The 24,444-nt window shown below is 44.4% G+C and overlaps 1 protein-coding gene and 1 pseudogene across 1 annotated transcript; both read left to right on the forward strand.

Annotated features, from left to right (window-relative positions):
* Window positions 1-5,580: 5,580 nt before the first annotated feature.
* LOC125355719 lies at window positions 5,581-6,741 on the forward strand (annotated as a pseudogene).
* Window positions 6,742-19,316: 12,575 nt separating this feature from the next.
* On the forward strand, window positions 19,317-20,385 carry LOC125354354 (pre-mRNA-splicing factor 38A-like). The gene has a single exon (XM_048349955.1). It carries the CDS (start codon window positions 19,354-19,356, stop codon window positions 20,287-20,289), a length of 936 nt encoding a protein of 311 aa, XP_048205912.1. The 5' UTR covers window positions 19,317-19,353; the 3' UTR covers window positions 20,290-20,385.
* Window positions 20,386-24,444: the final 4,059 nt, after the last annotated feature.

Consider the following 24,444-nt stretch of genomic DNA (forward strand, 5'->3'; position numbering starts at 1 on the left):
TTAATTCTTGCATCTCATACAGCAGTTTCCTTTTGACATACTTTGTAGGGTCTAAGTTGTTACAGTTTTCTTTTTCTTGAGCTATAACATGCCATAAAACTCACCCTTTCAAAAACTGTATAAATTAAGGATTGTCAGTATATTCACAAGGCTGTGAAACCACATTTCTTTTTGAGAAGAGCCTGAATAGGTTTCAAGGCTAACCTTTTTTTTTTTTTTTGCAAGTCCTGGAGCTTGGACTCAAGGCCTGAGCACTGCCCTGACTTCTTTTTGCTCAAGGCTAGCACTCTACCATTTGTGCCATAACACCACGTCTGGCCTTTTCTATATATGTGATGCTGAGGATTTGAACCCAGGGCAAGCACTCTTGTATACAAGGCAAGCACTCTTGCCACTAGTCTATATTCCCACCCCCCTCAAGGCTAGGCCTTGAACCTCCTGCCTCAGCCTTCAATCAAAATATTTTTACATAACCCCATCTTCAATTCATCTGTTTTCAAGTTTACAGATTCTTCCTCCTGCCCATTCACAACTGCTATTACCTCTCTGCTGAAGTTGACTTTTACAGAATTTAACTTTTAAAATAATCTTTAATGGGTTGGGGATATGGCCTAGTGGCAAGAGTGCCTGCCTCGGATACACGAGGCCCTGGGTTCGATTCCCCAGCACCACATATACAGAAAACGGCCAGAAGCGGCGCTGTGGCTCAAGTGGCAGAGTGCTAGCCTTGAGTGGGAAGAAGCCAGGGACAGTGCTCAGGCCCTGAGTCCAAGGCCCAGGACTGGCCAAAAAAAAAAAATAATAATAATAATCTTTAATGTTTTCTATTAAGACATCTTTCTCAGTTAGGATTTTGGTTGACCATATAGTTCCCTTTACTTCTTGGAAAATAATTTAAATTGATGATGCACCAACACTTTGGTAATTCTAAAACCTGGGTTGTCTCAATTTCGTAATTGCCTTTTTGGCATTTTTAAACAGGACATTAATAATGTGGCAAATCTGGAAGTAGGATGCATCCCATGGTTTGTTCTGCAATGTGCCTGCTAGTTTACATGCTAGTTTTATATGACCACTGAAGTCTTTTCAGCTAGCGAAATGGATAGCCACAGAGAAGACACATTTTCTTAAATGCCTGCAATCAATAAGACCAAGTACTTTCTGAGGGGCTGTCTGCCTCTTCTAGGGCAGAGCAGTCGGAACACTGCCTGAGCCTTTATTTTCTATGCTGAGTCTTGAGGTCAGAGTTTAGGGACACTCTGGCACCCCCATACACCACCGTCCTGGGCATGCACAGGAGTCTCAAGACTATTGGAATTGCGCAAAGTCCCTGTCTAAAGCTTTTGTCTAGCCGTTACAGCTTTAAATATAGCAAGTCTGCCTTTAACACATTACATACGGCCTTGATCAGGAAATTTTTTTAAAAAAATATTCCAGCAACAAAATAGATCATGACCATGCATGTATTACACAGCCCAGTTCATACTGAGACCATCTCTGGCAGTTCTGTGTCATCCATTTTATTTAAATCACTGTGGTCTGCTGAGGATTTCTGAGCCCTTACGTGAAAACCATGTCTCTGACAAAGACAAAGGTCCTGAAGAGCAAAATTTAAAGTTTGTGGTTATCTTCTAATGCCCAAAAGGCCTTCAATGAAAAATTTAAAGGACTGGTCTTTTGCAGAAGACCTGTGTGGGAACAATCAGGTACTCCATTCTACACATCCAGGGATTTTACCCATTTCCCTCAATGGGTGCCTCCTTAGAACAGTGAACCTGAAAATGAAGAGTCTACCCCCTCACACTGCTTTCTGTGACTTGAGACCCAGAGGACTTTAGCTGAATCTAGCTTACAGCATGCATCACAACATGAACATGGACATCTACGCTTACCTTCTCCAGCCCCTCTACCCCCGCCAAAAGTTTACCATTCCACAACGCTGATGGTCACAAAAAATAAACAGGAGCCTAGGTTACAGACCTCCACCAGCCATAATTTCCTTTGCTACTTCAGCAGCCCCTTGCAAAATTGAGGAAAAAATAAAAGGAATAGATTACTAAGAATTCTCGGATGTTTTTTCCTCATCAATTTAACTTCATTAGATAAGTCCCAACATTTGAGTGGTGATCAGAAAGTCAAGCACATTGGGTCAATGCACTTGAATTCTGAAATACATCTAGAGCACATCAAAAGGAGTTCAGGATGGCAGTCAGGAGCAGCAAGACAATCTGATAATGGGACTTGGTTATCGGGGTCATAAGTAAGCAAATACAGCCAGTCATATACGTAGGAGTTAAGCCCATTCCATGTTGGGAATTTTGGGTCATGTCTCACTCCCATCTTGTCCCAGAGTATCTGACACTGTGAAGATAAGGCCAGTTAGTAGAAGACTATATGCAAAAATGCCTTGAGTAAATGCTGCTGCTGATTTAGTAAAATTAGATTCTCCCCCAGGGCTTTTCCTGGAATCAAGTGTTGCTGGAGATTGAAGGACATGTACTATAAGTATGTCCAGATGCTAGAGAAAGTAGGCTCTTGTTATAGAGTAAGCTTAAGATCTTGTGTTGGCTTCTTGGGCTGGCACCCCTGCCCAGTATAAAGGTTTAGCAAATGTGGACAGAAAGTATACAAGGCAAGCACTCTTGCCACTAGGCCATATCCCCAGCCCAGACAGAAAGTACCCACATACTAGTGAAGAGCCTAAAGAACTCACACCTTATTTGCATTATCCTCACATCCTTTTTGTATTATCTGTGAATTAATGCTTGACCACTTTTTCCTCTTCCAGGCAAAAGCCCCAGACTGTGGATACTGGGTCACTAAGGGATGCCTTCGGACATTTGGTGAAGCAGAGCGGCCCACATTTGACAATGACTGGCCTTCCGAAGGCTCTTTTCAGATTTGTATCCTGCCTGCTCCATCGTTTTGGTCATAATTGGCCCTAGTGATCCTGACTCGTCAGGATCCATCATCCATCCATACATCACAGTCTGGATTGATGTAGTGGTTGACAATCCTCCCTGCATTAAGAAATTTCTAAAAGGATTTAGGGCTCCTAAACCAATTTTGGCCCTATCAGACCCCCTAAGGGGAAACGTAAGCAAAAGCTTCCTCCAGTCCTCCAGGCTACTAAGGACCCAGTGGAAGACTTCCTCTTTGAACCCCCTCCTTATCCCCATCCCTGGTCCTTGAGCCTACTCCCCCTTCTCCTCTATCTCCCAACCAGTGGGGCATTCCTCTTGTCAGCACCCCCCCCCCACCCCGCCCAATACTCATAGTGGCTTTAGTTATGCAAAGCCTAGTCTTTGGACCCTCCACCAGCTCCCTGCACCAGGGGGAGGGAGGCCCTGGCCGAAGATACATGTCCCCTATTCTACCTCTGACTTTTACAATCGGAGGCATCATACTCCTGCTTTTTTGAACAGCCTCAGGCTGTGATCCAGCTTTGAGAGTCCATTTTCCTTACTCACCCACCTACTTGGGATGATTGCCAGCAGCTCCTGCAGACCGTTTACCACTGAGGAACAGGATTAGGTCAAACAAGGAGCCCAGAAATCTGTTCTTGACACTGATGGTTGCCCTTCTTCAGATCCTGAATGCCTAGCCTAGGTGGTCCCTTTGACTTGACCTAACTTGGACTACAATGAGGACTAAGGTCAGGAGGTGATCTCCAGTTCCCACCAGGCTGGTAATAGGCATTAGGCAAGCTACCTGCAAGCCAACCAGTATGACCAAGGTAGGAGAAGTTCTTTTGAGACCACATGAGTTCCCCCTCAGCATTCTTTGAATGCCTCATGGAGGCCTACCAGGTCCATATCCCTCTAGACCCAGAGTTAGCTGAGAATTGAAGGCTTGTAAATATGGCTTTTGTTAACCAGTTGGCACCTGACATTAGAAGGAAACTACAGAAATTGGAGGCTTTTGAGAAAAAGTAATGTCAGAATTGATGAAGTAGCACAGAAAGATTTTGTAAATCACAAGGAAGTAGAGATTGAAAAGAGAAAGGAAGAATGAAGACAGGTAGAAAAGGCCCAAGAAAAGAGGATTATGAGGACTGTCCTAGCAGTTATTGAGGCAAAGGAGAGAGGGGACAGGAAGGTTACTGGAGGAGGGAAAGGCAAGAATATGGCTCCAACACTGGGGATAGGCCGACTCCTCCTAGAATTCCTTTGGAGAAAGATCAATATGCTTACTGTAGGGAACTAGGCCATTGGGAGTGAGAATGCCCACAGTGAAAGGAACATTCACAGACAAGACCTAAAAAGGTCATTCTGAACTTTAAGGATTGGTGAGGCCAGGGTTCTAACCCCCCCTCAGAGCCCATGGTAAAACTTAGGAGGGGGGGGGAAGACATTGAATTTTTAATAGATACCAGTGCTACCTATTCAGTTTTGAAGGAAACGGAGGGAGGCATTTCTAAGGGAAAAGACCCAAATCCAGGGAGCAATAGGAAAAGTTGACCCCTATCTGTGGACTACTGCACAAATGGTAGACGTAGGTCAGTGAACAGTTAGCCACTCTTTTTTGGTCATTCCCAATTGCCCATATCCATTAATGGGGCAAGACCTGCTTTATCCAGTCAGCTAAGCTTTGAAGGGAACGCTGTCTCTTAGACACAGGTGGCAGGCTATTTTGCTCATTCTCAGTGAGCATGCTCATTTCAAAGTCAACTCACCTGGTTGACTGACACAGAACAGCCCCAACTAGGACAGGATTTGGCCGTAGTTGTACTGACATCCCTTCAGTGTCACATTGAAGAGAGAGGAAAACAGACAGAACTGAGTTCAATATATGTTTTAAATCAACCACCATATGGACCAAAGTCATTTAGTAACAGGGTGATGAGAAACTGAAGTAGGTTTAGATAAGATCAGCCTGATCCCAGTCACTAAACTTAGGACCACATATGGAGAAGTTCACAGTGGCTCCATAGTAAAGAAGCAGACACGAACAAAAGGCCAGCCTCCCTACCAACTGATAGTAAATGCAGAAGCACACAGGAAAATTACCCCAAACAAGGTCAGCATGTCACAGACAACAAAGTTACAGATATCCAGCTGCTTCTGCTTCTGCAAAATGTTTCTCACTACCCGGCTTCCATGCCGCTCCCCGTGGCCCCAGCCAGCACGGCCTGGGCAGGACTCGGGGCCTAGCTTGATCCTGACTCCCAGGCCTGTCCCAGGGCACCCCCAACCCGTCTCCCCGGCCCACTTTACCGAGCTCTGTCACCCCTTGCAATCCTCCCGCAAATTTCCATACCCCTGCAACTGCAAGGCCACAGCAGACAGCCTGGCGACCCTGGTCCCAGGGAAGATGGTGGTTACTACCTTGCTGAAGAGTGGCAGACGGACCTCAGTGTGGAGTCTCCTCACTCACCCTGTCAGTTTCATTCCCTCCTGCCAGAGGCAGGAAAGTGTCGCGAGGGTTGGAACTCCGTCTTTCCCTGGGCCCACCTATATCCCACTGTCAACTTTGTCCCACCCAGTTCCGCCATGCCAAGTCTGCTTCAGGCTTCGGGTGGGCAGAGCTCGGTGCTCCCGAAGGCGGTGGGTAGCTGAGGCAGTCGCAGTGGTGGTCGCAATGGGGAAGTCAGATTTTCTTACTCCCAACAACCATCGCCAACAGAATCAAATTCAAAGGACTTCAGAAGTTGTGCTGGTATTGCCACATGTGACAGAAGCAGTGTCAGGATGAGAATGGCTTCGAGCGTCATTGTAGGTCTGAGTCTCATCAGAGACAACTGTTGCTGGCTTCAGAAAATCCTCAACAGTTGATGGATTTTTCGGAGGATTTCAGAAACGACTTTCTAGAACTTCTCAGGAGACACTTTGGTACTAAGTGCACAACAACATCGTCTACAATGAGTACGTCAGCCACCACGAACACATCCCCATGAACTCCACTCAGTAGGAAGCGCTGACTGATTTTACCAAGTGGCTGGGCAGGGAAGGCTTGTGCAAAATGGAAGAGACACCGAAAGGCTGGTACATTCAGTACATAGACAGGGACCCAGAGACTATTCGGCGGCAACTGGAGCTCGACGATGAAGAAAACACGGCCAGTTTATTGAAGAGCAAGTGAAGAGGAGGTGTGGAAGAGAAAGAGCAGGAGACCCCCGTTTTCACGGAATTAAGCTGAAAAAAAAGATGAGAAAGTTACATTTAATCTGAATAAAGGAGCATGTAGTTCAGCGGGAACATCTTCCAAACCAAGTTCCTTGGGGCCGAGTGCCCAGAAAACCCTGGGACATTTAGCCTTGGTCAAAGGAAAAGACTCCTCCTAGAGCTCAGCTCAGGCTAAAGAAAAAGAAATCGGCACTGGATGAAATCATGGAGATTAAAGAGGAAAAGAAAAGAATTTCCCTCACTGACCACTGGCTGCAGTCTGAAATTATTGTAAAGATTATAACCAAAAATCTTGGGGATAAATATCATAAGAAAAAGGGTATTGTCACGGAAGTAATTGACAAATATAAGGCTGTTGTAAGATTTATTGATTGTAGAGATAAGCTGAACCTTAACCAGACTCATTTATAGACAGTAATTCCGGCATCAGGAAAAAGAATTTTAGTTTTAAATGGGTGGCAATGAAGACACCCTGGAATCCATCAATGAGAAGACCTTTTCAGCCACCATCACTATTGAAATTGGGTCTTTAAAAGGGTGGAGATATGAAGGAATTCTATATGAAGACATATCTAAACTTGCCTGGTTGAAAATTGTTAACAATACATTAAAATGACTCTGAAGCGCCAATTTGATGTTTGCCAAAGCATTGTGAGACTCTACTGTGTTAGGGTATTTCTTTTGTATAAAACATGTTTTTAAGTATTACTGTGTATTTGTGTAAAGTTATGGCAAAATTTAACTGTCTCCCAAAGTACCAAAACTGTAATTTTTTTCTTGTTGCTTTTCTTTGTAATATTTCTGTAATGATTTTTTCTTCATAAAAGAATGTTGTGAAGTGTTTTATATAACACACTTTAGAATCATAGAATTGGATGCTTTTTAAGTATATTTTAGTAGTAAAATAGCAAGGTTGAATTATAAAAGTTCTTAAGTCCCCCAAAAAGTTGACTAGAAACTTCTTTCATTCCTCTGTCCACTTTGTAAAAGCCTTGCCTCCCCCCACTTCCCTGCCCATGGTGCAACTTCCATATACCCTCTTAGCTAGCATGCCTCTTGTAACTTGACCTCTTGCATGGCCTCATTAAAATCCTGTAGCCTCAATGATGCTTGAGGTCCAGAATTTCAAGTGTGAGCTCTGTGTCCACTGGTATAAACTTGAGTTCTCCATCTGAATGTCACTGGTTTCTTAGTCTGTCACTGAATTTACTTTTCCCTAGCAACTTTACAGTGCTTCCCTCTGCTCTGTTCTGAGTCCAGCCATCATCCACCCTCACATTCTGGGGACGAATTATGCCAGCTTGTCCACATAGCCCCACATTTGTGCTGGTTGCCCTAGGATTAGTGTCCTTTCTTTTTATATGTCCTGATTTGGACACTCCCAGTTATTGTGATAGCCAGAGACATAGGCCACTTTTACTTCATTCTGAATCTGCCTTGGAAAGCAAATTAACCAACGGATTCCAGCTACAGCCAGTTGGGAATCTGCCAGGATCAGGAATATGCACACCTTAAGAGATGATCTTGAGGTCAGTGATTACACAAAACACAAGGGCTGGCCAGTTCTGCCCCATACAGTGTTATTCCATGTACCAGAGGCCCTATGAGTCTGCTTTTCTCCCCCAGAGCTGTACTGAAATCTCCGCGTGTTCCTGCCAGACTTGAGTGACCTACTCTTACCCACCTATCCTCAGTCCCTTTAGTCTTGAACCTAGTAGTCTCACCATCCACATTTTTCAACTTTCTCCATCATGATAGATGAAAGACCAGTAGCCAGAGCTATTGTTAATGTTGGTGAAGATTCTTGGCCTATGGGAAGAAGCCAATAGCACAGGGTGGCAAACTGTTAGATCTGTCATCTTTTACCTTTTGTTCCTCTAGTATTTGAGAAAACTACCCTGTTAATATCCCACAAATGGAATTAAACTAAAAATGTTTCTGTACAGCAAAGGACATAGTTACTCACCTAGAAAGATAGCCAACAGCCTGAGAGAAAGATACCAGCAATACATCAATGGCCTAATATCCAAAATATATAAGGAACTCAAGGAACTAACCGCTTCCAATTACTAAGTGAGCAAAGGAGCTAAGGAGAGACTTCTCAAAAGAGGTTAAAAGCATGAGGAAATGAGGAGAGGAAATGCTCATCATTCCCGGACATAAAGGAAATGCAAATCAAAACAATTCTGAGATTCTGTCTCACCTCAGAATGGCCAACATTGTGAATTTGAACAAGTGTTGGCACGCTGTGGGGGAAAAGGAAGCCTATTGCACTGTTGGTGGAATGTAAACTAGTACAAGCACTCTGGACATCAGTCTGGAGGTTCCTCAATAAACAAAACATACATCTTCTTATGACCCAGTCATACCACTCCTGGGTATCTACCTAGATCATCACAAGCCAGGATACCATACAGACACTTGCACATTCATGTTCATTACTGCACTATTCAAAATAGCCAAGTTGTAGGGCATCTGATCTGTTTCCACAATAGATGAGTGGATCCAAAAACTCTGGTATCTACACACAGTGGAATTTTATACAACCATTAGAAATAATAAAATGCCATTTTCAGGGAAATGGATGGACCTAGAACAAGTCATGCTAAGTGAAGTAAGCAAAGCTCAGACTGATGCTGCATGTTCTCTCATATGGAGAAGCTAGACCTAAAATACATGGGAACATACTTATGTAGGTCTCTAGGAATTCACACAGTGAGACCAAAGGAGGATGCTTTTAGAGGAACAGAAAGGCCACAATGCCAATGTGTGGCTGGCCATACCAAATACTTATTGAAATGAACTCCAGAATTAGAGAATCTTAAAAAAATATGTATGCCATTGTCACTAGAACATTTAGACGTGCTGATTTCTGTAGTTGTAAGGGCTCTTGGTGATGCTTCCCAAAGCTGAATTACTCAGCATTCCCATAGGTAGCTAAGGCCCACCGAGTTGAACATCTTGCTACTATAAAACCCTAAGAATTCAGAAATCCACGGTGTGGATGCTAATCATGGGATCCTCTTTTCAATAGGTCTTCATGACTAGCAGGTCCCTGGTGTTTCACATCCATGCCAACCCACAGTATCACACTGTCTTGTGGTAAAAACCTTATGTTTTCATGGGCAATCCATTTTCAGGAATGAAGCAGAAGAGAAGGTGAGGGCATGCTTTCCTCCACACAATACACAGGTTTTAGTAGGAGGCTTCTCTAAGTGGTTCAGGTGCTGTGCTAGCCCTGTCTGCTACAGTGGCCATGTTACTTCTGACATTCCCTCCCAGGTTCCTCCAGAAAAATTCTGAAAGGACAGTCATCTCCCCATGCCCACTTCTGGGATACCTCTTCTGAAGAAGGTATGGTGCTGCTACACTGAAGTAGCTTCTACTATCTATATGGGTTTTCAGTTTTTCCAGATTGACCTCTAGCTCTTTAAAGCTTAGTTGCCTATCACCCGCAGTAAGTTCCTTCTATTCAACTAGTTAGCCTCACCCCACTCTCCCAACTGGACCCGAGTTGCTCAGCTGTTGGTTTATTTGTAACAATAAGCCATTACACTGTTATCTCTTTCGATTGGCAGGGATTAATATTCAGGGCACAGGACACTTGGAGGCATCTTAATAAGTGTACCATTAATCATAAATAGCAAGCAACCTATCTAGGACACCAAGCAGATTAATCTGTTAATTAGACATAACAAGAAGTGAGTTTATCCCCCTGACAAGGGGACACTTGCTACTAAAAACAAGGAGGTCGGAAGTCAAACATACAGACACATCATCCTACTTCTTTCTCCAGCAGCTTTTCCCAAGTGCCCAGCAATGGTGTCATTCTCAGTAAAAGAGGTTCCATTACTTGTTAAGCTCTAGAAATTATTCTTGATCCTCATGCCAGTTTCTAGTCTCAACAATTAGTAGGTACGAAGAAAACAAACTCCTGAAGGCTAAGGCATGGCTCTAATGCTCACGCCTATTGCATTTGTTCCTCCCAGAAATTAGATTACACATTGCTATTTACTCCAGTTAGCAGCCAGAAAACCCATTAACCCAAAACCTATGACTTTACTCATTCTAGTAATCACTACTTGCTAACTCAGCATTATTTTAGGCTTCCATATAAATCTTGCACACACAAGAAAGATTTGCTCTGGTGGTTGCCTTTTCTATGGCACAGGAATAAGATGGATTGAGACACATACTTACAATGTTAAGGAAATAGCCTCTTCCTTTAACTAGAATCTCCAGTCATGCTTAGCTACGCTTCTATCCACACAGACAATATCACTAAGAAAGTGGGTCATCAAGTGCAGTGTTTTGTTTTATTTTTATTTTTTTACAGTGAAGAGCCATGAGTAAGTAATATTCTGTTTGTCTTAAGGCATTGTATCTTCTTCCATCTGGCCTATGTAGTTTCCTGGTCTCATCGCTACTGCTAAACATACAGTTCTTGAGATAGTTCTCCCACAAAGGACTCTTCCCAGGCAATTGTGGGCCTCTGGAGTTCCTTGTCTTTAAGCCAGGAGAAATACTTCATTCTGTATTTAAGGTGCTTGATTGTTCCTCAAGCCTTTGTATCCTAAGAAACAGTAAGAAAATAGCAAGTAGCAGCAGGACCTCTGCGGCTCCTTCAGGGACTGGATTCCAAGACTTCTCGCTTGAAGCTCCAGATTATTCTACTTCTCACTGTTTTAGTACATCATAGGTAAGACCCGGCAAGAAGGCCAGAGATGGCAACCTCACAGCAGTGGTTGCTCTTAGATGCTTTTAACTGCTTAGGATTGAACATCTCAAGAAGAAAGACTTGTGAAGAAAAGTGGGCACAGTAGAATGGATAGGTTGTATGAGGTCAGAAAACCCAGATTTATGGTCTGTGAGGACATGTGTGCTTTAAGACTATGGGCAAAATGTCTGTAAACGGGGCTTTCACTGTCCCTACAAGCACAGTGCTGTGCTTTGCTGAAGCTCTTGGTACGATACCTGCATTTCAGGAGCATCCACTTGTACAGGGCACCTCAGCATAACCATCGCTTCTTCACACACTTATGGCAATCGTAATCTGCTCTGCTCCTTCCCTCTCCTCTCTACCCATGAGTTGTGTAGTTCACTTTCATCAGCTCACTGCTGCACTTTTTCCCTTGAGTTCTGAAACCTCCCCTCCTCCCAAGAGGGCAATACCTTAGACATCCTCCAGAAGGGTGACTGGAACAAAAACCCATAATTGAGATTTATTTTTAAAGGATGGCCTTTTAAAATCCTGTGTGTCTCCCTTTTAATACTCCTATCCTGCCACACACGAAGTCAGATGGGAAGTCCTGAAACTGAAGAATCCTCAGAAAGTGAAATTTCTTGGCCAAGTCCAAGAAGCCCTTTATGAGCAGATTATTACAAATGTTACCAAGATAGCTGGTCAAACATTTGCTCCTAATAGTTAACTGTCAGATGTTGGCAAAGCATCCTGCAGAACCAGGACATTGAAAAGAACAAGCTACAAGTTTCACAGCAGTACCCTGTGGACCTGGATTGCTGGCTCAAGAATTTGTCACCTAAGGAACATGCTGCATACAGAGAGGCAGAGACAACCCATGCGAAGAATGTGGCCATGACATAAGGCCCACGTGCCTAGGTTCACTAGCCAAGCATCTTACAAGGATGTGGCAACCAGTGTCAATGCTCTAGGGGAAGAGTCAGAGTTATTTGTGTCAACTCATTGTTTTCAAAGATGCAGAGAATGAAGGAATATGGAGAAGAGGATGCAGGATGCAACTCTAGAATATAGCCATAGAGACAAAGATGCGGAGTTAGAGAACAGTGGTCGCAGTTCATCTTCCTAGGATTTAGATGCCATGCCTTGTGTTCACCTATTAGTGGTTAGGAAACTTCCCAGAAAGCCCAGGTTTCCCTGTCAAAAGAGGAAACTCTCTTCCCACTGAGCTTGGTACCTTCTGGCTTTCTTAACTTCCTCCCCACTCCCTCCCAAATACCAAGAGGTTCAGGCTGGAATAGAATTTGAACAACTACTTTGTTATAAGGTCCATAAATCTGGGAGGGAACTTGAGAGAATGGCTAAGTATTAACCTCCATTTCCCCACTTTAGTACTAAAGACATTCCTAGAGAAAGTATAAAAATTAAGGCTTCTAGAACAAGATGATTGAGCTGGTGGCAATGAGGCAGCACTCAGACTCTTTCTAAAGTATTTTTTAAAAAATATCTCATTTCCTACCCTCTAACAGTGGGGATACCCATGAGACTGTGATCCTTGCTTATCTGAAGATTGTCCTTGTGGTCTCTCGCACACTGAGGGGGGAACATTTCAGGGAGGGGAAGGCAGGTCTGGTGCCTTAAGTAAAGGTACAGATTCTTAGTAATTTCTCCCTGTCTAGAGTTGGAATTCTCACAACTGGAAATGGGCAGTCACTCAGGATACCTATTTCCATATGCATGTTTTTAGTCAACAAAACTTGCTCACTCATTTCAAAAATGGATTTAATAAAATGGGGCTCAGAGTTAGCTCAGTGGTAGACTAGCTTGCCTAGTATTTATGAGGCTCTGGTTTCCATCCCTAGGCATAAAAAAAATGAAAAGAATTTCATTTCAGTGAGCTCCTGCATGGAAGCAATGACTTAGGAGTTTGGGCACTGTGTCTCCAAGTGGTACCTGAATTAATTTCAGGCAAATTCCAAGTCCTTCCTGCCTGTCTAGGTAAGTTAACCTAACATACTTTCCAGAAAACGTAATGTAGAACGATAAATTCTACTACTCTGATCAGATTTCAATTCATGCACCAGCACCATGAGGAAATTTGGTTTACTAGCATCTTTGAAAAAACAGGCTAGTAACTTAAATGTTACCCTCCGTATAACTATTTTGGTGGTTTATTCTCATGAACATTAGCATAGTAGCAGCACCCCTTTTGGAGAAAATCATCCAGTTTCAGTGTTCAACTTATTCACAAAGTTCTTTTAGTTTTTTAAGTGAGAAAACAAGAACTGTACATACTATTGTGGCGATGACATTTTATGACCTGGTATAGATCATCTTCTCAACATTTATCATTTTGTGGTGATACCGCCAAAGTGTTTCCTTCTTTTTGGAGTATCAATTGTTAAATAGCTTAGTGATTACAACGGTTGTTGTTTTCCCATTTCTTCTGCTACAAAACATGGATGAAATATCCAGAACAATACTAAGGGAAACCAATGATACGAATTTGTTCGATGAAATCATTTTATCAAATAGAGACTTGACAGGATTTTCATTCAGAAGAAAATGGATCACAAAGTAAAGAATGACTAGTGGTAGAAGTCTCAATATGGGACTTTGCAGGCCTCAGTGAAACTCGGATCAAGTGTCCTGGGGCTCAAGGCCATTGGTCCCACATTACTACCAGTAGACAAGTCTTATGAAATGAATGTGGCTTGTGTAAATGTGATTGCTCATACAGAAGAATGCTGTATATACCCAGAGAGACAGACATGTTCCAGAAAACCTACTCAGTAGCTACATCTTCAGATTCTGGTACCAGAACCTCTCATCCAGGAGTTTGGTAAATTCCCAAGGTTCTACATAGTCCTTAGACAGGCTAATGGTCTTGTGTAACTGTTCAACGATACATAATCAGGATTAGAGTGGCTATGTCATTACCCACACCTGACAGGCATCTTTGGTAGTTAAGTCCAGCTTGACTTAAAGCTCAGTCACACCTGAGGACAAATGTTCACAAGTTCTAAAGGAATCTTCTGGAATGATCATCCCAGAATCTTGAGTTTCATCATCCCACCCAATGAATTCATTCTTGCCATCAATTCTTGCCACTATTGAAATCTGTAATATGGAGGTCAGACTGGCTCCATCTCAAGAGTTAGAGAGCAGAAGCTGACCCCAGCTCTACTAAGACCTCCCCTGCCCCTGAGCTCCAGGGTTGAGGATCCTGCCTGTGTCTGCTCAGAATCCTTGGAAGATCCCCATAGCTGTAAACAATAGTACCCCTGGCCCCATGGGGAAGGGCATCCCCCTGCATTGTGTGTCCCGCCAAATCAGCTCACCAATTCTAACTAGAATTGGTTGGGTCACAGATACTATGAAGCGGATTGTAACTACATTGTCCACCTGCGTGTGACCTGGCACGCTCAGTAAGTGTTGTAACCTCATTGGTCACCTGTGTGTGGCAAGCTTGACCATGTAGTATTTCTAGCATCTTGTTTTGATGGGCATGCCTGGATTCCTACAGGAAGTGAAGTCCCATCCCCAGGTAATGGGAGTTCCTGAATCCCAAGAGAGGGGCAGGCACATGGCCTATAGTTTACTGAACCTGTCTGTCAAGTGCTTGGAACTGGGAGCTTCCTCTGACCCAGCCCCCTGATCTGACCCTATTGAGGTTCAGCTCAGCTCAGCTCAGGCACCATTACACCATGCCACAAGTGTCTGGTCTCTCTCACCCCCATGGTGTCCCAAGTCAGCTCTCCATTGGAACTGAATCGGTTTGTTGGTACTTAGAAATCTTCCGGAAGTAAGTCTCTGTGCCGCTGTCCTTTTTTGTGTATTATGTTTTTCTAAAACCTGGGACAGGTCCATCTGGAACTTTCCCAATAAATCCATCTTTTTACTTGAGACTGAGTAGTGGACTCTTGGAGGGATGGGGAACCCCATTACAACATCTACTTTGGGTGAAATGTACCATGAGGACAAATGTTGAGCCACAAGTACACATTTCCATTTTGTCAGGTGCCCCACACAAGTTTCACCTCCATTATTGCTAAATGACCAAGAAACCAAAGAAGCAAGCTGTAGCCTAATGACCTTGTACAACACTGCACTTGAAGATAAACCCATCCTTTCCATCAGCAAATACTAGCTGAAGCTATGGCTCTGCTTTAAGTCTATCCAGGAGAGGAGAGCTTTCGTCCAGGACATGAAGTAGTAAATGCTGTCCATTGGCCCCATCTTCAAGAGAAGTTCAGGATTGTAAGACTCAGAACCTCCAAAACATATGTTGAACATGGCAAAAGCATAAAGCATTCTCAAGTTGCCTTCCAAAAGTTGGTTAAGTATGAGTGCAAATCCATGGGAGAATCTTGCATATGGCAAGATTTCATATATCTTGACAGATAGTCCAAAGAGGGAGAAATGAGTCAAATCTTTGACTTCACCTTGCATCTATTATGGGAGTCTACTTATCTTTCAAGGTAGGTCACTGGCCAAGATGATAATTCCTGGTAAAACAATTATGGTAGCCTTTGGAGAAGGATTAAAATTAGCTGTGTTTGAGTCCAATATCAGTGGGCAGAGCTGTACAGAGACCTTGGATATCCTGATGCCAGAAGTAATGCAGGAGCATACTGCAGGAAAAAGAATAGCTCTTTTCTGATACAGATACACTACAGCCCTGACCAAGAGCCACTCAAGAGGGTTAAAGACAGAGTGTAGCATTTGTGGCTGCATTCTTTCTCTAACTATATCTCTTAATTGCAGAGCCTGAGCACTTACTCTCCATGGACCAGATCCTTCATGTTGGGTTGAAGTGCTCCTTTGAATCAGGAATGGTAACACATGAGACTTTAAGCCCAAGAACCCCACGGACTTTCTGCTCAAAGGAACCATAGCAGATGGGTGTTCATGTCAGGTTTGAGCAGGATGCACAGTCTGGGTTACCCATCAATGACAATTTTGCCCATGGCAGGCTGGTCAGCACTAGCTCCACATTCCCTAGAATCCCACCCTCATCTTGGCCATTCATTTCCTCCGTGTATCAGCACAAGCACAGCTCTGAACATAGGAGCCCCATACCAGCCTAAAACCCAGAAGACTAGGCATTCATTCCTGAACAGTGGCAACAATGGCAAGCATTTAAAGGACAATGCTGCCTTCATCCGTGCTGTGTCACTTCCAAGGAAACCTGTTTCAGTTCAGTGGGAGCATGTAGCCTAAACAATTACAATAGTGTCATGCAGATTTCTCCTCCAAGTCTGAAGCTATGTCAGAGACAAGCCTGACATAGGTATTAGGAGTCATCTCTGTCAAGTATGAGACCTCAGCCAATATGAAAGCATGGTCTCCTGCTGCCGTGTTTTAAAGTCTGTCACTGCTTCATCTTGGGGCTGTTAGGGAGCGGAATTTTGTGTCTAACCAAGCAGTTTCTGGCTTCTGTACAAATATGCTTTGCTAAGAAAATTATATTATCACTTACCTACCCTCTCCCCTTGGTAAGTAAGTAGTAACCTCACAAGCTAATCAATAAGCTCGCATTCTGCTCAACCGGCCCCCGCAGCTGGACATCCTGGTCTGAACAAACAACATGTGTTAACTCAGATAAGGGTCATTCCCTCATACCAAGGGCCGAAGAGAAGCAACTCAGCATGTACTCCCTGCTAAGGGATGATTGGCTAAAATGTAAAGGAATTGGCTGCCTGCGTGCAGACCTAGTTGTAATACTTTGAATTTACTGGCTGAAAAAGTGCGGGTTCTGTTGTAACGGACTGTAAGGTTCTATAAAAAGTCACCCCCAAGACTGCTCGGGGCTCTCAGCCACTGACCCGAACCTTGCGGATCTCGAGGTCACGTGTACCTGGGAGCCCGGGCATGCCTGAATAAAACCCTCTTGCGTCTTGCATCCAGTGGTCCGTGTTTGTGTCCTTGGGTGCGGGTCTCTGAGGGTCTTTCAGGGCCAAACTTCTTGTGGCTACTGAGTAAACACACATGGCACAAATACCAATTCAAGTATGTTCCTTTGAACATACTTTCTGACCTCTGGTTTGAGAACAGTCCTTAAAACTGTATTGCAGGCCTGGCGTCTCCTGCCCATTCACTGTTCAGAACTTCTGTCTCCATTGCTCTAGTAATAGAGCTAGTTGCAGACTGCTGACAGCTCTCACATACTAGGATCCTTTCCCTCTTCCTCTCAGTGTTTCCCCTAATACTTCACTGCATGCTTAGTTTTCACATCAGGCAGGACCTTGATTATCGCATGCCCTAAGTTTATAGAATTTCTTATACACCAGAAGCTTCAGTGATCCTAAGATTTCAGAAAAGCTTTTTTTTTTTGAGGGTTGAACTGGTCTCACCCGCCCAGAGGGCGGGCAGAAGAATTTATTACAGTGACAAAGGCGGAAGGGGAGGCACTTGGGGTGACTGGTTAACTGAGCTGGGCTGCCCATCAGGTGATGTCATGAAACTTCCTCTGTGGGCGGGGACCACAATCCCCCAAGGGCCAGGCCTCCGCCATTAGACATGTGGCCAAATCCGAGAGGCGGGGACTGCTTGCTTCTCTTCCAGTTGAGGTGGGAAGGTGGGAGGGGCTCCCTCCCACACTGCCCCAGGTTTAGGGGAAGGGCAGTGTCTTGGATCTCTGTCGCCCCTGCCCCCTCAGAAAAGTTTTCCAAACCTGTTTTGACTATGCAGTAACTCTGACATTAGCTAAAACTATACGTGAAACTGTGCCAAAATGCCTCATTTACCTAGGAGTTGCAAGAAAATCCATCAGCTTCCAGCAAATCAAACCCAGCAAGGACACACATACCATAATGCCCATGTGGAATTTATTCCAGGAATACCTAACAGATTGCACATCACTTTGCTAGATTCAAGGACGGCAAGGGCTGGGTTTGATATTTATGCAGTAGTTGAGTACAAAGTGGGAATACAAAAAAAACCCTTAGCTTGTAGAACCTTGCCACTCAGCTACAAAATATTGGTTGTAATATCTTTGTCGCCGTAGGATTACACAATGAGACAACACTATCTCACCATTTCTTTTTTTTTTTTTTTTTGCCAGTCCTGGGCCTTGGACTCAGGGCCTGAGCACTGTCCCTGGCTTCTTCCCGCTCAAGGCTAGCACTCTGCCACTTGAGCCACAGCACCGCTTCTGGCCGTTTTCTGTATATGTGGTGCTAGGGAATCGAACCTAGGGCCTCGTGTATCCGAGGCAGGCACTCTTGCCACTAGGCCATATCCCCAGCCCGTATCTCACCATTTCTACCTGTCCCATGAGAGGCCAAAGCCATTCCAAGAGGTCACCAAATAAGTTATGTAAAATTAATATTTACATGTACAAAATGTCTATATACCTATTTCCACGGGGAAAAGAGGCTGCAAGGATTACAAGAGAGCTCTTTACACCCATACTGAAGTCTGTAAATAGCTCTGTTGTAATAGTTACAGCATTCAAATAGCCAATGAATGAAGAAAGTTCTTGAAACAAGGCTTGGAGGTGGCTTCTCAAAATCCAGGTCATTTTTAGTGAACAAGTTATATCAGAATGCTTCAGATGTCTGTTGTCATGAGATCTCTGTGACATCCAGACTGTAATGGACACCGGCCCACATACAAAGCCACATTGGGGATGGAGGAAATGCCAGAAATAGACTTAAAAGTAAATTAGCGAGTTATCCGGAGAAAAGACGCCCTGGGTAGGAGCCAGGGAGTCTTGGTCACCAAAGAAAGTCACCTTGGAAAGTCTCCCCTCTAGGCTCCATGGCCAAAATGAATTAAACTCGTTAGTAAAATGAATCCCTAACATCCACTCAGCCTCTTGGCAGCGCTGAGGGCCACGGGCTCGTGGTTCCTGCTTCTGAGGTGCAAGCTCCCAGTTGGTGGCAGACCCGGAGGTCTTTCAGGAACTCGGAGGGGGGAACGAGGGCCTCTCCTAATGGCCTGAGAGCAGCGCCTGGCACTCCGAGGGCACAGGGTGCATGTCTGCTGAGTGAGTCAATGACAGTCTGCGGGGACCATGCACCTTTCCATAGGCTCACAGTTCCAGTACAGCACGGCGGGCTATCGCACTCACCGGGCGTCAAAGTTTCCTTATGCCCACCACAAGCCTCCCCTTCCTACTGCCACCGCCTCGGCAGCTCCAGGGGCTCCGGCAAGTATAACTTGCCATAGTACTACTAGCCTTTTTAGCTGCCACCGGCTGCATGCCACAAACACTGCAGCTCCCAGGCTCAGAACCCCTCAGGAAAGGCAGCAAAGGAAATTTCATGCCAAAGGGCGTAACCCCGCCCACAGGCGTCGCGTCACCACCCCAGCTCGCCCCGCCCACCCAAGGGCGCTTAACTACTCCTGGCATTGTGCAGAGACCGGCATTGATTCGCTTGGCTTGCCGCACAACTCACAGAAGTTCTCAGCAGCAGTTCCAGGTTCCCAGAGGCCGCCTAAGCAGGGTAGGTTCTTCCCTTCCTCCCTCGCGTTTTTTTTTTTCTTTTTTTAACTTGGAAGTGGGACTGAAAGCGTTCTGAAATGGCGAACCGTACTGTGAAGGATGCTCATAGCATCCATGGCACCAACCCTCAGTATCTGGTGGAGAAGATCATTCGGACGCGAATCTACGAGTCTAAGTACTGGAAAGAAGAGTGCTTTGGGCTTACAGCTGAACTTGTAGTGGATAAAGCCATGGAGTTGAGGTTTGTCGGTGGCGTCTTAGGTGGAAACATAAAACCAACTCCCTTTCTGTGTTTAACCTTGAAGATGCTTCAGATTCAACCTGAGAAGGATATCATTGTTGAATTTATTAAAAATGAAGATTTCAAGTATGTTCGTATGTTGGGGGCACTTTACATGAGGCTGACGGGCACCGCAATTGATTGCTACAAGTATTTGGAGCCTTTGTACAATGACTATCGAAAAATCAAGAGCCAGAACCGAAATGGAGAATTTGAACTAATGCATGTAGATGAGTTCATTGATGAACTACTGCACAGTGAGAGAGTCTGTGATATTATTCTTCCTCGGCTACAGAAACGCTATGTGCTTGAGGAGGCTGAGCAGCTGGAACCTCGAGTGAGTCTTCTAGAAGACATGGATGATGTGCAATCCAGTGAAGAGGAGGAAGAAGAAGATGAGAAGCTGGAAAGAGTGCCATCACCTGATCACCGTCGGAGAAGTTACCGAGACCTAGACAAGCCCCGGCATGCTCCTACACTGTGCTACAGGAGGAGCAGGAGTCAGTCACCCAGAAGGCGGAGTCCATCACTCAAAAGAAGAAGCCCCTCTCCTTGCCAAGAAAGACATCGGAGAAAGAGTCCAAGACGTCACCGAAGCAGGTCCCGAGATCGTAGGCACAGATCTCGCCCCAAATCTCCTGGTCATCACCGTAGTCACAGACATAGGAGCCACTCAAAGTCTCCAGAAAGGTCCAAGAAGAGCCATAGGAAGAGCAGGAGGGGGAATGAGTAATGGACTCAGTTTGGTTTTAATCCAATGGGCTCCTATGGATATGAGTTGATCTGTGAAAATGGAAAGATCAAGATCTACTCTCCAGGCAGCTATAAGAATTTTGGTTTTCTCTTACCAAGTTTTTGGTTTTTGTATTTTCTTCAGTGAAAGAGGTGCTGAGTTTTATTATCTCTTCAACAGTAATCAGTCTTTGAGGGATGTTTCCTTAAGGTCAGTCTTTGACCAAACCAACTAGGACTATATTCAAACTTGGGATGATAGGAAGGATTTGGAGATTGGAGGTATGAATGAGAAGTAACGGATGTGGCCAACCAGTGGTCCTTTCCCTGTTTGCTATTAAACTGAAGTGCCAGACTTTGAAGTCAGGCCCCACTTTACCACGTGAACCCCACTTTACCACGCAAACCCCACTTTACCATGTGAACCTGAGATAAGCAGGCCCTGTGAACAAATCCAGGACAAGCTTATTAGGGCCCAGCCGGTCAAGAACTCTAACAACTGGGAATGCTTAACTAACTGCTCCTAGAATGCCTCCAGCCCTGAGCCAATCAGATTTGTTCCCGTAATCTTGCTTGCTTTAACACCTGATTGCTGTAACTTGGTCTTTTGCCTTTATAAGCCCTGTGTAATCGTAGCTCTGGGCTGCCTGCTAACCTCCGCTGTGTTGTTGGGTAGGACAAGGCCTGGGCTGCGGCCCCGCTTAAATAAAGTCTTGCATTGCTATTGCATTTCGGAATGTCTGAGTCTCAGTGGTCTTCTTGGTGGTGGTCTCGCGACTTGGCACGACAAAAGTATTTGCCATTTTCAGTAACAACAAAAAGTTAGCGATTTTAACACCAGGTTACTGGAATTCAGTAAACAGCAGTAAAACTCAGGAAGAGCCCAGAAGCTTGGAATATGCTCTCATCAGTATCAGTTAAACCCAAAATTGGGAATCACTAACTACCAGCTTTGCTGCTGTACACCTGCTTGCTTTCATGTACATTGCTGTCTGCATGTGGTTTTTGTCTTTTTTTCAGCCCTGCTGAAGCTCAGATTTCTCCACAATCCTGATGGTGGGGAACAGATACTGTGCAGCTGAAGACTCCTAGTCTGATTGTTAGTAACTTTGTCATGGGCTCAAATCCCACCTGGGTGGCTGGGATACTACACCTTCCCCTGTTCAGTTTCAGCCATGATTTCCTGGAAAATCAAACTGACCAGAAAAGTTATGACCTCAGAAGAAGCATGAAGGCCACATAGTACTTTGCTCCAGAGGAGCATTTCCACTGAGTCTACAGCTACCTTGCTAGAAAGTGAACAAGGCTGAGAGTGGGTGAGCAGAGCTTGCAACAGTTTCCTGGAAACATACAAACTGATATAAAAAGCAACAGATTAAATTCTCCCTTAAAAAAATCCTATGTCTCCCTCTGTGGGACATGCCCGGACATGTTACTTCAGAAAGAGGAAGTCAACTAGCTGGCCCCACCTGTTTCTCAGTCCTGGGGCCACGTGTGTCTAAGATGGTGCCTGACAGCGAACCCGGAGACGGTTCTGTGGGCTGTGACAAAAAATCTGGCTGCCTGTATGATTGGTCCCCGGCTAGGAACAGCTCATGCTTCCCCTTACAGTCCCTAGATAGGAAGGGGAAGGGTGTGTGTGCACCTGTCAGTCTTTAATCTGATTGGCTCCTGTGCCTTATAAGTTACTTGTGCTCCTCTCAATAAATGAGAACTTGCACTAACTTGACTCCCAGATACTTCTGATTGTCCTCTGGTGAGGGAGGGCTGGGTGCAGGCGGTCTGTCCGCCCTTTCCTTTCTTGGCTCATCTGCTCGGGGTGTGCCTTCCCCATCTCTCCCACAGGTCAGGGGAGCGTGGCGGGCTAATAACCCCAACATCCTTCCACTAGGACATCCTAATAGATGTCAGACAAAACCCTTGATGGCAATAGTCTACCAATTTTAAGCTCATTAGATCACTGTGCCTGCTTCCTGAGTTTCCTGCAGTCAGAGAGACAAGTTGCCTTCACCCCCCTCTAACCAGGTTTCACTAGAATCCAGCTCCCTCTGCCCAGGAAAGTGAAGTCCTATAACACAGCTGAACTCCCTTAACTCTTGCTCTGTGAAAATCAATCCCCAAACAGGCCACTTTGTACTAACACTCTGCTTTCAAGCAAGCCAAGATTACCAAGTCTGAACACTCAGAATTGATGGCACCAAGCATCTCAGTGCTGGAGGTAAAGAGTGGTGATAACTCCTAGGCAGTGACATGCGGTGGCACCATGATACCATGGTACCACTGAAGAGGAAACACTTGGGCAATGGGATATACATTCATATAATACATGAACATCCATGTCTAATGGTAATCATGTTTTGTCGAGTATTTGCTATGGAAATTAGTGCTGACGTGCAGCAAAGGTTGAGTGCCCAATGGACTCAAGACAACCACATTTGCCAGAAGGTCTCCAAACTAGCCTTAAGTACTAACAAGTCTTAAAGCTACAGGGTTTTAGATTCTAGATTTCAAACATAGCAGAGCTACAATAAAAAGACCAAATACAGTGCAAGGAGGTCTCCATGATAAAGTCAAGGACCCAATAAGGAAGGATTAATATTCAGACATAAAGGCAGAGTTAGTCTGTGCAGATGAACATACAACTCTTTTCACTAAAAGCACCCAGAAATAGCAAAAGCAAGCCCCTACCTTCTACAAATGGAGAGCCATTGCTCATTGTTTGAGGGAATGCTAAACTCTTGAGGTAGAAAATTAAGATGCTTGTCATCAACAACTTTCCTCTTTTTACTGAGGTTAAGTGTCTAGGGTCCATTCCCAGTGCAGCTTGAAGAGGAAAATAGAACACCAGATTCAAAAGGCTCATTCAAGAAAAAGGTCATGTGACCTAACATAACCAGGGAAGGACACTTTGATGTTGGATCCCATGGTTAAGGATTTCATATTCTGGAAAAGACTCCTGGAAATGGCACAGACTCTTTTGAGCTTGGCTTGCATCACATTTTCTTTAGTGAAGCAGGCTCGCGGGAGTAAGGAACACGAGTGAAACACCAGTTACAACCTCAGCACTGGCCATCCTCTGTAGGCCAAGAATGACATTAGGAGATGCTATTGAGCCAGGCTTCCTGGTGTCCATAGCAATGAGAGATCAAGACGCCTAGGACAACCTCTAGAGGCTTGGTGAATGTTATTATCATAAGACAGTAAAACTCATGGAGCCACCAGCATGTCTTGACCACAGGGGGCCTCTGATGGCTCATGTGCCCAGTTATCTTCCTAGGGATAAGAAGAGCTGCTAACTGTATTGGTTGACTTCTAGACTAGGGCATGTACAAAATCAAGAATAGGAAGGATGGAGACAACACATTGATGAGAAAATTCTCTCTCATGTGACTTCTACATCTACACCAGATGTCAGAACTTGTTAAGAGCCTGTTGTTCCAAGAATCTAAAATTTGTTGAATTCTTAGGTATACTACTTACTATATACCTGTAGACAAACTCTTTATACTCATACTCCTAAGCTTTCAGGATGTCAGTGGTAATTTATTACACAAACTCATATGAAGAGACCCTATTAGTCCCACAGGATAAGGGGCATAAAGTCACTGTTCAAAGCTGTCATTTCAGGAGATCCAAAAGGCAGAGTTGTGATAATACCAAGAATTATCTGAACCCTGAATTTTCAAATAATTACAGAAAACGATTGCTCTCTATGTGGTATCTCCAAAATGTAGCTGCTTTTATAGGAATCTTTACTACCAAGTACTACACATGTGCTCTGAAGAGTCAGAACATATGTTCTCTTCCATCCTCCATTATAAAATACAAAGACAATTTATATCTCCAAGGAAGAGACAGTTCATCATCCCAGGTTTGCGAACGTTAAACTCTTGTTCTGGTGCTGATTGGGACTATAGAGGTTGTGGATTGCTTTCATGTTTTTGTAGTCTCTGTGGTATCTTTTGTTATTGAGGGTTACCTTGATTCCACTGTGTTCAGATAAAATACATGGAATAATGTCAGTAATCTTGTATTTGCTGAGGTTCCTTGTGTGGACTATGACATGATGTATTTTGCAGTATGTTCCTTGGGCTGCTGAGAAGAATGTCTATTGGGTCTCTGTAGGGTGAAAAATCTGTACAGATCTGTCAGATCT

This window comes from Perognathus longimembris, chromosome 7 (assembly GCF_023159225.1).
Source record: "Perognathus longimembris pacificus isolate PPM17 chromosome 7, ASM2315922v1, whole genome shotgun sequence".
Taxonomy (NCBI): domain Eukaryota; kingdom Metazoa; phylum Chordata; class Mammalia; order Rodentia; family Heteromyidae; genus Perognathus; species Perognathus longimembris.

What these genes read in the sequence shown, in the direction of transcription:
- LOC125354354 (XM_048349955.1), top strand. Translation starts at nt 19,354, where the DNA reads ATGGCGAACCGTACTGTGAAGGATGCTCATAGCATCCATGGCACCAAC.